General features: G+C 41.1%; 1 protein-coding gene across 1 annotated transcript in view; it reads right to left on the reverse strand.

The window, feature by feature from the left end:
* The window catches only part of LOC139407895 (steroid hormone receptor ERR2-like), a 110,680-nt gene extending 95,606 nt beyond the window's left edge, over positions 1 to 15,074 (reverse strand). The window contains exon 1 of the mRNA XM_071151769.1: positions 14,947 to 15,074. Coding sequence (XP_071007870.1) covers positions 14,947 to 14,990 — 44 coding nt within the window. The 5' untranslated portion in view covers positions 14,991 to 15,074. The remainder of the gene's footprint in view (positions 1 to 14,946) is intronic.
* Positions 15,075 to 15,480: the final 406 nt, after the last annotated feature.

Raw genomic sequence — 15,480 nt, forward strand, 5'->3', positions numbered from 1 at the left:
TTGAATGTAGTGACTCCACTTTGCCTAATGATATCAGAGCCTGGTTTGAATGTAATGACTCCACTTTGCCTAATGATATCAGAGCCTGGTTTGAATGTAATGACTCCACTTTGCCTAATGATATCAGAGCCTGGTTTGAATGTAATGACTCCACTTTGCCTAATGATATCAGAGTCTGGTTTGAATGTAATGACTCCACTTTGCCTAATGATACTAGAGCCTGGTTTGAATGTAGTGACTCCACTTTGCCTAATGATATCAGAGTCTGGTTTGAATGTAATGACTCCACTTTGCCTAATGATATCAGAGCCTGGTTTGAATGTAGTGACTCCACTTTGCCTAATGATACTAGAGCCTGGTTTGAATGTAGTGACTCCACTTTGCCTAATGATATCAGAGCCTGGTTTGAATGTAATGACTCCACTTTGCCTAATGATATCAGAGTCTGGTTTGAATGTAATGACTCCACTTTGCCTAATGATATCAGAGCCTGGTTTGAATGTAGTGACTCCACTTTGCCTAATGATATCAGAGTCTGGTTTGAATGTAATGACTCCACTTTGCCTAATGATATCAGAGTCTGGTTTGAATGTAGTGACTCCACTTTGCCTAATGATATCAGAGTCTGGTTTGAATGTAATGACTCCACTTTGCCTAATGATATCAGAGTCTGGTTTGAATGTAATGACTCCACTTTGCCTAATGATATCAGAGCCTGGTTTGAATGTAGTGACTCCACTTTGCCTAATGATATCAGAGTCTGGTTTGAATGTAATGACTCCACTTTGCCTAATGATATCAGAGCCTGGTTTGAATGTAATGACTCCACTTTGCCTAATGATATCAGAGTCTGGTTTGAATGTAGTGACTCCACTTTGCCTAATGATATCAGAGCCTGGTTTGAATGTAGTGACTCCACTTTGCCTAATGATATCAGAGTCTGGTTTGAATGTAGTGACTCCACTTTGCCTAATGATATCAGAGACTGGTTTGAATGTAATGACTCCACTTTGCCTAATGATATCAGAGCCTGGTTTGAATGTAGTGACTCCACTTTGCCTAATGATATCAGAGCCTGGTTTGAATGTAGTGACTCCACTTTGCCTAATGATATCAGAGCCTGGTTTGAATGTAATGACTCCACTTTGCCTAATGATATCAGAGTCTGGTTTGAATGTAGTGACTCCACTTTGCCTAATGATATCAGAGCCTGGTTTGAATGTAGTGACTCCACTTTGCCTAATGATATCAGAGCCTGGTTTGAATGTAGTGACTCCACTTTGCCTAATGATATCAGAGCCTGGTTTGAATGTAGTGACTCCACTTTGCCTAATGATATCAGAGCCTGGTTTGAATGTAATGACTCCACTTTGCCTAATGATATCAGAGCCTGGTTTGAATGTAATGACTACACTTTGCCTAATGATATCAGAGTCTGGTTTGAATGTAGTGACTCCACTTTGCCTAATGATATCAGAGCCTGGTTTGAATGTAGTGACTCCACTTTGCCTAATGATATCAGAGCCTGGTTTGAATGTAATGACTCCACTTTGCCTAATGATACTAGAGCCTGGTTTGAATGTAATGACTCCACTTTGCCTAATGATATCAGAGACTGGTTTGAATGTAATGACTCCACTTTGCCTAATGATATCAGAGCCTGGTTTGAATGTAGTGACTCCACTTTGCCTAATGATATCAGAGCCTGGTTTGAATGTAATGACTCCACTTTGCCTAATGATATCAGAGCCTGGTTTGAATGTAGTGACTCCACTTTGCCTAATGATATCAGAGCCTGGTTTGAATGTAGTGACTCCACTTTGCCTAATGATATCAGAGCCTGGTTTGAATGTAGTGACTCCACTTTGCCTAATGATATCAGAGCCTGGTTTGAATGTAATGACTCCACTTTGCCTAATGATACTAGAGCCTGGTTTGAATGTAATGACTCCACTTTGCCTAATGATATCAGAGCCTGGTTTGAATGTAATGACTCCACTTTGCCTAATGATACTAGAGCCTGGTTTGAATGTAATGACTCCACTTTGCCTAATGATATCAGAGACTGGTTTGAATGTAATGACTCCACTTTGCCTAATGATATCAGAGCCCGGTTTGAATGTAATGACTCCACTTTGCCTAATGATATCAGAGCCTGGTTTGAATGTAGTGACTCCACTTTGCCTAATGATATCAGAGCCTGGTTTGAATGTAATGACTCCACTTTGCCTAATGATATCAGAGCCTGGTTTGAATGTAGTGACTCCACTTTGCCTAATGATATCAGAGCCTGGTTTGAATGTAATGACTCCACTTTGCCTAATGATATCAGAGCCTGGTTTGAATGTAATGACTCCACTTTGCCTAATGATATCAGAGCCTGGTTTGAATGTAGTGACTCCACTTTGCCTAATGATATCAGAGCCTGGTTTGAATGTAATGACTCCACTTTGCCTAATGATATCAGAGCCTGGTTTGAATGTAATGACTCCACTTTGCCTAATGATATCAGAGTCTGGTTTGAATGTAATGACTCCACTTTGTCTAATGACATCAGAGCCTGGTTTGAATGTAATGACTCCACTTTGCCTAATGATATCAGAGCCTGGTTTGAATGTAATGACTCCACTTTGCCTAATGATATCAGAGCCTGGTTTGAATGTAGTGACTCCACTTTGCCTAATGATATCAGAGCCTGGTTTGAATGTAGTGACTCCACTTTGCCTAATGATATCAGAGCCTGGTTTGAATGTAATGACTCCACTTTGCCTAATGATATCAGAGCCTGGTTTGAATGTAATGACTCCACTTTGCCTAATGATATCAGAGTCTGGTTTGAATGTAATGACTCCACTTTGTCTAATGACATCAGAGCCTGGTTTGAATGTAATGACTCCACTTTGCCTAATGATATCAGAGCCTGGTTTGAATGTAATGACTCCACTTTGCCTAATGATACTAGAGCCTGGTTTGAATGTAATGACTCCACTTTGCCTAATGATATCAGAGCTTGGTTTGAATGTAGTGACTCCACTTTGCCTAATGATATCAGAGTCTGGTTTGAATGTAGTGACTCCACTTTGCCTAATGATATCAGAGCCTGGTTTGAATGTAATGACTCCACTTTGCCTAATGATATCAGAGCCTGGTTTGAATGTAGTGACTCCACTTTGCCTAATGATATCAGAGTCTGGTTTGAATGTAGTGACTCCACTTTGCCTAATGATATCAGAGTCTGGTTTGAATGTAGTGACTCCACTTTGCCTAATGATATCAGAGTCTGGTTTGAATGTAATGACTCCACTTTGCCTAATGATATCAGAGCCTGGTTTGAATGTAATGACTCCACTTTGCCTAATGATATCAGAGCCTGGTTTGAATGTAATGACTCCACTTTGCCTAATGATACTAGAGCCTGGTTTGAATGTAATGACTCATTTGCCTAATGATATTAGAGTCTGGTTTGAATGTAATGACTCCAGAATCAGGCTAATACAGTAAGGTGAATTTATGGAGACGAGCCATATGAAAAGGGTTAAAGGTCATTGTGTGTTCTGTTGTCTTTGTAGCAGCTGCCAGTCGGTGGGCATATTCAATCTAAACCTGTTTCATGGCAAGGCAACGTGTATGTGTGGGATTCATTTAAATCAATAAAATAAACTCCACTTCGTTTCAATCTGAACAAAACTATCTTGATGCAGTCAATGCATAGTGTCACAGCAACATGAACACATGTATAATCTTAACCCTGGAAACCCTGGAAACAGTTTTGATTCAATATTGGCAGGCGGTTCCCGTTCCTGTGCAGCTTAAATGTATTCAATGTCCTTGACCCTAGAACTGACCCTGTATATAGCTACTGACCCTGGAACTGTCCCTGTATATAGCTACTGACCCTAGAACTGACCCTGTATATAGCTACTGACCCTGGAACTGTCCCTGTATATAGCTACTGACCCTGGAACTGACCCTGTATCTAGCTACTGACCCTGGAACTGACCCTGTATATAGCTACTGACCCTGGAACTGTCCCTGTATATAGCTACTGACCCTGGAACTGACCCTGTATCTAGCTACTGACCCTGGAACTGACCCTGTATATAGCTACTGACCCTGTATCTAGCTACTGACCCTGTATCTAGCTACTGACCCTGGAACTGACCCTGTATCTAGCTACTGACCCTGGAACTGACCCTGTATCTAGCTACTGACCCTGTATATAGCTACTGACCCTGTATATAGCTACTGACCCTGTATATAGCTACTGACCCTAGAACTGACCCTGTATATAGCTACTGACCCTGTATATAGCTACTGACCCTGTATATAGCTACTGACCCTAGAACTGACCCTGTTTATAGCTACTGACCCTGTATATAGCTACTGACCCTGTAACTGACCCTGTATATAGCTACTGACCCTGTATATAACTACTGACCCTGTATATAGCTACTGACCCTGTATATAGCTACTGACCCTGTATATAGCTACTGACCCTGTATATAGCTACTGACCCTGTATATAACTACTGACCCTGTATATAGCTACTGACCCTGTATATACCTACTGACCCTGTATATAACTACTGACCCTGTATATAGTTACTGATCCTGAGACTGACCCTGTATATAGCTATAGATCCTGTATATAGCTACTGATCCTGTATATAGCTACTGACCCTGGAACTGTATAACGCTTACTTATTTCCTTCTGTTTGTATTGTTGTTTGGTTTTGTTCTACTTATTTATATGGTACTGCTGCATTGTTGGGTAAGTTCAAGCAAGAATGGCATTTCACTGTACTGGTGCACGTGACAGTAAAATCGAAACGTCACACCGCTCTCCCATAGAGCGGTCCTGTCCTGTATCCCAGTCACACCACGGACCAGCTAGCAGCTAACGTCATTAAATACACGTGTCACACTGCATCTGGCGAGACAGGGTGGCTCAAAACCAACACTTTTTCCCCCCACACCACCTGCTCTCTCCGTCCATCAGTAAAAATCTACTGTTCTAATTCCTAATTCTCTCTGTCAGGACATCAGATGTTGTTTGCTGTTACTTAGAGTAGACCAAGGCCTGGTCCCGCCCGTATCTACTGTTTCAATCACATCCCACAGCAGAACAACATGTTAACTAGGGGAAATAATGGAGGGTGGGGGGGGGGGGGGCATTCTAAATATACCGTTCCAGTCGACCAACACCAGTAATCACACAATGAAACAGATGCTAGTGCTGTTTTTTTTGTTTTTTTTCCAGTTGATGTCGTTGGTCGAATTACAGGAAGTAAAACCCCTTGACCGATGAGAAGTTGAGATGGATCAGAACAACAGTGCGCCAGGGACACATTTATGACACTGATATCCGTGCCGATGATGTTACCCGAAACAACATTACTGTAACGGCTGTCTTCTTCGTCTGAGGAGGAGTAGGAAGGATCGGACCAATATGCAGCGTGGTAAGTGTCCATGTTCATATTTATTTAAACTCAGAAAACTAAGACCAAAATAACACAAAAAAAAAATAGACCAACACGAAACAGTTGGTAAACACAGACACAGAAAACAACTACCCACAAATCATAGTGGGAAACCAGGCTGCCTAAGTATGGTTCTCAATCAGAGTCAACGATTGACAGCTAGCTGCCTCTGATTGGGAACCATACCGGGCCAAACACATAGAGGTAGAAAACATAGAACAAAACATAGAATGCCCACCCCAACTCACGCCCTGACCAAACTAAAATAGAGACATAAAAAAAGGAACTAAGGTCAGGATGTGACAATTACAGGGATTCAACCAATACGTGTATAGCCTTCATGCTAAGTATTCAATTCAACCGCCTTTAGGAAATCCCTGCATGACACACAATGCTGTTTAGGCTGACCTACTAAGCAAATTTCCTCTCTCTATCTGTTTGTCATCCTCTCTCTATCTGTCATCCTCTCTCTATCTGTTTGTCATCCTCTCTCTATCTGTCATCCTCTCTATCTGTCATCCTCTCTCTATCTTTTTGTCATCCTCTCTCTATCTGTTTGTCATCCTCTCTCTATCTGTTTGTCATCCTCTCTCTATCTGTTTGTCATCCTCTCTCTGTCTGTCATCCTCTCTCTATCTGTTTGTCATCCTCTATCTATTTGTCATCCTCTATCTCTCTATCTGTCATCCTCTCTCTATCTGTTTGTCATCCTCTCTCTATCTGTCATCCTCTCTCTAACTTCTCCTTTAATTTAAAGAGGTGGGTAGGAAAACATACAAGGAATGAATTTAATACCATGGAGCTATTGATTTGGTTTTGGATTCTTCCTGTCATATTACTGATGTGTCCAGAAGTAATCCAGAACTAACACGTTATATCTGAGACAGATCCGTTTCAAATATACCGTAACGACAAAGAGAAGAACCCAACACAGCACTTTAATACATCTCCAATAGAACGGATTATCACACTGCTACAGAGCCATCTGATTATTATTTTAATATCGTGATTATTATGCAACTGTTTCTCAACATTACATATTTTTTTTTGTGTTATTGCATATTATTTTGTGTTTATTCTCTAAGACACCAGAAGTCTAGTTACTGAACATTTTCACCTGTCATTTTGTCATGGGGAATTACTGATTAAAAAATGAAGCTCAAATCACAAAACGGTCTTAGTTTAGTCTTGTGTTATTACACGTATGTCGATAGTGTTTGTTCTGAACTACATCTCATGTTTTTTTCGCCTCAAGACAATAACAGGTGTGACCGGGGGTAGTCCAGCGATCTGACACGGAACCCATGTCTACAGTGTTGGCTTTGAATGTAGCCTACTGCCCTTTTACACATCCTCTCTCTGTCTGTCATCCTCTCTCTATCTGTCATCCTCTCTCTGTCTGTCATCCTCTCTCTATCTGTCTGTCATCCTCTCTCTATCTGTCTGTCATCCTCTCTCTATCTGTCTGTCATCCTCTCTCCATCTGTTTGTCATCCTCTCTCTATCTGTCATCCTCTCTCTATCTGTCTGTCATCCTCTCTCTATCTGTCTGTCATCCTCTCTCTATCTGTTTGTCATCCCCTCTCTATCTTTCATCCTCTCTCTATCTTTCATCCTCTCTCTATCTTTCATCCTCTCTCTATCTGTCATCCTCTCTCTATCTGTCATCCTCGCTCTATCTGTCGTCCTCTCTCTATCTGTTTCTCAATCTGTATGTCTGTCATCCTCTCTCTATCTGTCATCCTCTCTATCTGTCACCTTCTCTCTATCTGTCATCCTCTCTCTGTCTGTCATCCTCTCTATCTGGCATCCTCTCTCTATCTGTCATCCTCTGTCTGTCTGTCTGTCTGTCTGTCTGTCTGTCATCCTCTCGCTGTCTGTCTGTCTGTCTGTCTGTCTGTCTGTCTGTCTGTCATCCTCTCACTGTCTGTCTGTCTGTCTGTCTGTCTGTCTGTCTGTCTGTCTGTCTGTCTGTCTGTCTGTCTGTCTGTCTGTCTGTCATCCTCTCACTGTCTGTCTGTCTGTCTGTCTGTCTGTCTGTCTGTCTGTCTGTCTGTCTGTCTGCCTGCCTGCCTGTCTGTCTGTCTGTCTGTCTGTCTGTCTGTCATCCTCTCACTGTCTGTCTGTCTGTCTGTCTGTCTGTCTGTCATCCTCTCACTGTCTGTCTGTCTGTCTGTCTGTCTGTCTGTCTGTCTGTCTGTCTGCCTGTCTGTCTGCCTGTCTGTCTGTCTGTCTGTCTGTCTGTCTGTCTGTCTGCCTGCCTGTCTGTCATCCTCTGTCTGTCTGTCTGTCTGTCTGTCTGTCTGTCTGTCTGTCATCCTCTCGCTGTCTGTCTGTCTGTCTGTCTGTCATCCTCTCACTGTCTGTCTGTCTGTCTGTCTGTCTGTCTGTCTGTCTGTCTGTCTGTCTGTCTGTCTGTCATCCTCTCACTGTCTGTCTGTCTGTCTGTCTGTCTGTCTGTCTGTCTGTCTGTCATCCTCTCGCTGTCTGTCTGTCTGTCTGTCTGTCATCCTCTCACTGTCTGTCTGTCTGTCTGTCTGTCTGTCTGTCTGTCTGTCTGTCTGTCATCCTCTCACTGTCTGTCTGTCTGTCTGTCTGTCTGTCTGTCTGTCTGTCTGTCTGTCTGTCTGTCTGTCTGTCTGTCTGTCTGTCTGTCATCCTCTCGCTGTCTGTCTGTCTGTCATCCTCTCACTGTCTGTCAGTGCTGTCTGTCTGTCTGTCTGTCTGTCTGTCTGTCTGTCTGTCTGTCTGTCTGTCTGTCATCCTCTCGCTGTCTGTCTGTCTGTCATCCTCTCACTGTCTGTCAGTGCTGTCTGTCTGTCTGTCTGTCTGTCTGTCTGTCTGTCTGTCTGTCTGTCTGTCTGTCTGTCTGTCTGTCTGTCTGTCTGCCTGCCTGTCTGTCTGTCTGTCTGTCTGTCTGTCTGTCTGTCTGTCATCCTCTCGCTGTCTGTCTGTCTGTCATCCTCTCACTGTCTGTCTGTCTGTCTGTCTGTCTGTCTGTCTGTCTGTCTGTCTGTCTGTCTGTCTGTCTGTCTGTCTGCCTGCCTGTCTGTCATCCTCTGTCTGTCTGTCTGTCTGTCTGTCTGTCTGTCTGTCTGTCTGTCTGTCTGTCTGTCTGTCTGTCTGTCATCCTCTCGCTGTCTGTCTGTCTGTCTGTCATCCTCTCACTGTCTGTCTGTCTGTCTGTCTGTCTGTCTGTCTGTCTGTCTGTCTGTCTGTCATCCTCTCACTGTCTGTCTGTCTGTCTGTCTGTCTGTCTGTCTGTCTGTCTGTCTGTCTGTCATCCTCTCGCTGTCTGTCTGTCTGTCTGTCTGTCTGTCATCCTCTCACTGTCTGTCTGTCTGTCTGTCTGTCTGTCTGTCTGTCTGTCATCCTCTCACTGTCTGTCTGTCTGTCTGTCTGTCTGTCTGTCTGTCTGTCTGTCTGTCTGTCTGTCTGTCATCCTCTCGCTGTCTGTCTGTCTGTCATCCTCTCACTGTCTGTCAGTGCTGTCTGTCTGTCTGTCTGTCTGTCTGTCTGTCATCCTCTCGCTGTCTGTCTGTCTGTCATCCTCTCACTGTCTGTCAGTGCTGTCTGTCTGTCTGTCTGTCTGCCTGTCTGTCTGCCTGTCTGTCTGTCTGTCTGTCTGTCTGTCTGTCTGTCTGTCTGTCTGTCTGTCATCCTCTCGCTGTCTGTCTGTCTGTCATCCTCTCACTGTCTGTCTGTCTGTCTGTCTGTCTGTCTGTCTGTCTGTCTGTCTGTCTGTCTGTCTGTCATCCTCTCGCTGTCTGTCTGTCTGTCATCCTCTCACTGTCTGTCTGTCTGTCTGTCTGTCTGTCTGTCTGTCTGTCTGTCTGTCTGTCTGTCTGTCTCTATGTATCGGTTCAATAAAAATATAAGGAAAGTAACAGGTGTCAACTTTATCTTTTTACATCTTTTATCTTCAGTCATTTTCCTAATGGACGCCGTCAGGAGTTTCCATCGTACGGTTATGAGGCTGTTTGACTTGTTGTCGCTAACATGAGTTATCAGGTCAGTGTGTGAGTCTCCAGTCCCGCCCGTGTGTGTGTCTGTGACCGCAGCTCGCTACACTGCTGACTGTTTGTCTGGGGTGTGAAGAAACCTGTTTGGGGACACAGGGAGGGACAGAGAGAACCAGAGAATGTGTTGCAAGGTTCACAACGCTGATAGAAAATGTATGACAAACAATTTGTGATGAACAGCATAAACAGGACGTCAGACATGACGCAGGGTCAGACATGTGCTAACACACCTACTGTACAATACATACATGTATGCATTACAATTCATAATGAATAACTAACAATATGTTTCATTCATAGTCCATGGAGTGTGTGTGTGTGTCAGTGTGTGTGTGTGTGTGTGTGTGTGTGTGTGTGTGTGTGTGTGTGTGTGTGTGTGTATTCTGATCCCCTGTCGGAAGGAGGTATAGCGTGAGAGGAGGGCATTACTAACAGGACCTCTTGCTCCAGGCTAATCGGCCGGTGGTCCGAGCCACAATCCCAGAATCCTCTTGGGGTTAAACCAATGTATTCTAAGAACCAAACCCCCCCCCTGAGCTGACCTCACCTCTCTGGTGAAGCCCTCACAGAGACAGATTTAGTCAGTGTTTGCACGAATGCTGCATACTGTAGGTTGCAGCTGCACATACAGTCTTCTTAAATGTCATTTCCTGTCTGGGTAACCTGGGCAACGAGATACCTTTTCTTCTCACAAACATGCAACTTATTTGGCCAAAATTAAATTCTCTCTCTCTATTAAAACAGACAGAGAAAACATGACACATAATCTTATGTTTATTACTTAGTTTGAAAAGGCGTATGAACACTAAATATAGTTTGTATTTTATTATACAATTTGTTTTTTACCAGGTTGTCCCAGGATTGTCCCAGGATTGTCCCAGGATGACCCTTTATAGGGTCACCTACTGAAGACTGGAGCTGGTTTAGTTTAAACCTCAGGAGACAGGACCAACCACCTACTGTTATACTCAGCAACACATTCACATGTCTGGAATTCCAAGCAACGTAAACAAACACCAGGTTGGCCCTTTGCCGGTTCATTCTTCGGGTCGATCTCTAAAGATAGAAGATGTCAGACGAAGGTGGCTTACTTTAACCCTTAAGGTGTTAAAATAATTTCACGTAAACAAGCAAAAACTGCATTTAACTTTATTTAACCAGGTAGGTTGGCCCTGCAACAGACAATATTTTTCATTTAACTAAGCAAGTCAGTTAAGAACAATTTCTTATTTACAATGACGGCCTACCAGGGAGCAGTGGGTTAACTGCCTTGTTCAGGGGCAGAACGACAGATATTTTTTTAGCTTGTCATCTCAGGAGTTCGATCCAGCAACCTTTCAATTTCTAGCCCAACACTCTAACCACTAGGCTACCTGCCGCCACAAACAAATGTCCTGTCCATGCCATGTACTATTGTTGACATATCTAATTCTGCTGCAACAAACAGGGACAGAGGCCGGGGATTAGATATTGTCCCACAACAAACAGGGACAGAGGCCGGGGATTAGATATTGTCCCACAACAAACAGGGACAGAGGCCGAGGATTAGATATTGTCCCACAACAAACAGGGACAGAGGCCGAGGATTAGATATTGTCCCACAACAAACAGGGACAGAGGCCGGGGATTAGATATTGTCCCACAACAAACAGGGACAGAGGCCAGGGATTAGATATTGTCCCACAACAAACAGGGACAAACTCAATACCACACGTTTGTCTGTCCATCAATCATCCACAAACACACGCACACCTGCCCTCAGTTCGAAGTGGGAGCTTCAGCAGTAGCCACCCATATGTATGCTAATAGCAACACACTTAACCTCACTGTTAGTATGATTCTATAGATTTGCATAACAGAGCATGTAAAGTTGTTACATTTTTAGGTCGTAAAAATACATGACCAGGTGATCATGTTATTTTAAAAAAATATATATAATTTGAATTATATTTGTACTTTTATGCAGAATTAAATTAAAATGTCTGTCTTACGAGCAGGCTTCTTTTCTAAATGGAATATTAAACAGGGTTTGTGTTTTTGCAGACTGTAGTATATTGTAGTGTAGTGTTTCTGAAGACATTACTGTCGTATTTACTATATTAAACAGGGTAGACAAATAGTTGTGTTTCTACAACCGCTGAATGAGTTTCACAGCATTTTTATAATTGCAAACTATGGGTATAGCCAACAAATTAAAAGCTGATCTGTGACAATTGCAACCAAAGTACACTCCAAACCAGGTAAATCACACACACAACATAAACTGTTAAGCCCCAGTTGATTTTCAGTTGTTTCGTTAAACGAAGAGCGAACAGGTGTAGGAGTCGTAAGGACTGTGTAACACAGAGGTACATTGTAATCACTCACTTAGCTACCTACAGTAATCCGATGATGCATTACGTTGTGGTCTAACAAACTGACAGATTTAGTACTGAAGCTAAATTACTTTTACATTTTTTTTTACAAACTTAATAAACCCATGTGATCAAAAACTTCATCAAAGGTTAAACCGTTCATTTCAGCAATAAAGTATGTATAAAATATAATGTATTTAAAGTATAGATACAGTATATACAAATGTTGTGGTGTAGCCCGTTCATATATGTTAAGTAAAACTACTTTCTTCGAATATGGATAAAACTGTTCTGAAAAAGATAAATCGTTACGGTGTTTGAACGATAGCAAATAACCAAGTATCTACGAGGTGTCAATGAGTTATAATGACTGAACGATAGTAAATAACCAAGTATCTACGAGGTGTCATCAAGGCGAAGGGTGGCTAATATAAAATATATTTGGATGGATATTACTTTTGTTGGTTACTACATGACTCCATATGTGTTATTTCTTCATAGTTTTGATGTCTTCACTATTATTCTACAATGTAGAAAATAGTGATAATAAAACATAGTCCAAACATTGGTACTGTATATATGTAGAGTTTATTTGCAAAACGCTATATATATATTATTCAGAAATAATTGCTAAACATTTAGTTATTTGTTACATTTGACAGTGTAAAACCTAGCAGTACTGCTTATTTCTCTGAGAGGGAGGCGGATATATGACAAAAATATGATTATTTGACTCTCTGAATAGAAACCATCAGGTGATAGATTTTAAACAAATATATGTAGTGTATTTTTGAACCATGAAAATGGATATATAGCAGTTTGGAATTCAATAAAACTATATATATATATATATATATATATATATATATATATATATATATATATATTACTTGATGGTTTCTATTCAGAGAGATAAATAATCATATTTTTGTCATATATCTGCCTCCCTCAGAGAAATACGCAGTATTGTTACGTTTTACACTGTCAAATGTAACAAATAACTAAATTATTGATGATGAAAAAAAATTATTGATGATGAAAAAAAATTATTGATGATGAAAAAAATAAAAAAATATCTATAGCGTTTTGGAAATAAACTCTTCATACATACAGTACCAGTCAAAAGTTTGGCACACACCTACTCATTCAAGAGATTTTCTTTATTTGAAAATATATATTTACATTCTTAATTTATTCTGAATGTATATTTTTTTAAATCCCACAACGTACATAGTTTCAGTGTCAGTAGGTCTTTGTAAAGCAGGTAGGGGGGAGAATTTACAGGGTCTGAGTCACTACAGTATCCTGGAAAGTGTTCCCTTGACAGCATAACTCTGCCACATCCCGTCTAGAGTTTAAACACGGAGAGGTTTCTTCCTAGCCACCGTGCCTCTGTATCAGCTGATGTAAAAAGGGCTTTATAAAATACATTTGATTGATTATACTGAAGCTGCTCCTCTCCAGAACTAATGACTTCAATGAGTTAAATGGAAAAGCATCTCTAGACATGTAAAGGTTATTATTAGCTATATAGAAAATCTGTTTCAGACATGTAAATGTTATGATTAGCTATATAGATAATCTGTTTCAGACATGTAAATGTTATGATTAGCTATATAGATAATATGTTTCAGACATGTAAAGGTTATCATTAGCTATATAGATAATCTGTTTCAGACATGTAAATGTTATGATTAGCTATATAGATAATCTGTTTCAGACATGTAAATGTTATCATTAGTTATATAGAAAATCTGTTTCAGACATGTAAAGGTTATTATTAGTTATATAGATAATCTGCGTGATCTTCTACCACCCCAGTCTGAGTTTATTGCGTTTGTTAATTAGTTATAATTAGTTGTAATGAGTTAAATAAGTCAAATTTAATGGCTTCTCTCTAGACATGCAAAGGTTAGAATGTACTGTACAGTTTGGGATCGTCCGTGTCACTTCCACAATTTAAACGGTTGAGTTTACTTATTTTCATTTGCTATTTTTTTTCTGCAACATTTTTTTATTAATTAACACTTTAATTAAAATGGAGATAATATATATATATTTTTTGACAGTTACTCACTAAAGACCAACATGAAGACCAGTTGTTTAACTGTCAAATATATGAGTGTTTTTCAACTAAATTATACATAAACAAATGTATCTCCAGGACGCTTGACAAATGCTACTGTTTTGATGCTTTGAATAAACAATTGCTTTCGGACTACATTTCCCAAACTCGGTCCTCGGGACCCCGAGGGTTGCACATTTCGCTATCTCCTCTAACACTATCAACACTTGCTAATTAGTTGATTATTTGAATCAGCTGTGTTCCTGCTAAAGACAAAAACAACGACCGAGTTTCACGCGAGCTTTGTATTAAACCATCCTTTTTATTCACATTTTTATGAACATAAATAATATTAACTCGAATTTATCCTGAACCATGACAATATTTTTTGCCTATTTACAGTAGACACACTCTTCTGGTACATTAACAATTATACACACACACACACACACACACACACACACACACAAACTCACACACACGCAAACACACACACACGCAAACGCACACACACGCAAACACACACCACCTCACACATACACATTATTTTACAGTACTTGTGTAGCGGTTTGGTAAAATTATTTTGGTAAAACGGCTGCAGGCAGAGCTGGAAAGTGGTTGTCTGGCTGTCATTCCGGTAATCTAGTGGTCCTAATGAAGATAGTGGTGGGACGATCGGCCCTGGACTGCCCTCTCCCCAACACCCCTCCTGCCAAGGCTAGGTAAGGTTCTCCTTTTGCACTGTGCGGTAAGCTGGACAGCCTTGAACTCTCAATTGGTTTGGCAGCAAGAATAAATAAATATATACAGCAAATTGTTTCTCTGATAAAACTTACAGAACGTCAGAGCAGAAATATAGAGATAGATAACTTTGTCCACTGTGAGGAAAAAAAGTGATTCAACATTTAATGTCACTGCTTTCAATTTCTTAAAAAAAACATTGAGAAACAAAGGGTGAATTGATAATATATATACATAAAAAAAAGAGAACAAGAGAAAAGAGAGAGAGGAGAGTGCTGCACCTACTGGTCCTGATAACAGAGGGGGGGACACCGCTCAGGAACATCCATCACAGTCCAGCTTTAGCATTCCAGAAAGAGTCAGTTCGTCCTCATCACTTCCTGTGAGGAGTCCGTCAGTCTATCAGCGGTCTCTTCAAGACCTCTGTCCTGTCTTGTCCTGCTCCTCACTAGAAAAACACCTCTGGCTCAGCCAAACACACTGCGCTACTCACAGGTACAGTACCGCAGGTTGGGTGTGTATGTGTTTGAGTGTCAGAGGAGGAAGACAGAGAGAGGAAACAGAGAGAGAGAGAGAGAGAGGGAGAGAGAGAGAGAGAAAGAAAGAAAGACAGAAAGAAAGAAAGAAAGAAAGAAAGAAAGAAAGAAAGAAAGAAAGAAAGGAGAGAGAAAGAGAGAAAGAGGAAGAAAGGAGAGAAAGAGAGAGGAAACAGAGAGAGAGAGAGACATAGAGAGAGAGACAGAGAGAGAGACAGATGGTGGGGAAGAAAGAGTGCAAATGACAGATGAGAAGAAAAGGATACAATAGGAACACGGAGAG

Source organism: Oncorhynchus clarkii, chromosome 4, assembly GCF_045791955.1.
Source record: "Oncorhynchus clarkii lewisi isolate Uvic-CL-2024 chromosome 4, UVic_Ocla_1.0, whole genome shotgun sequence".
Lineage (NCBI taxonomy): Eukaryota > Metazoa > Chordata > Actinopteri > Salmoniformes > Salmonidae > Oncorhynchus > Oncorhynchus clarkii.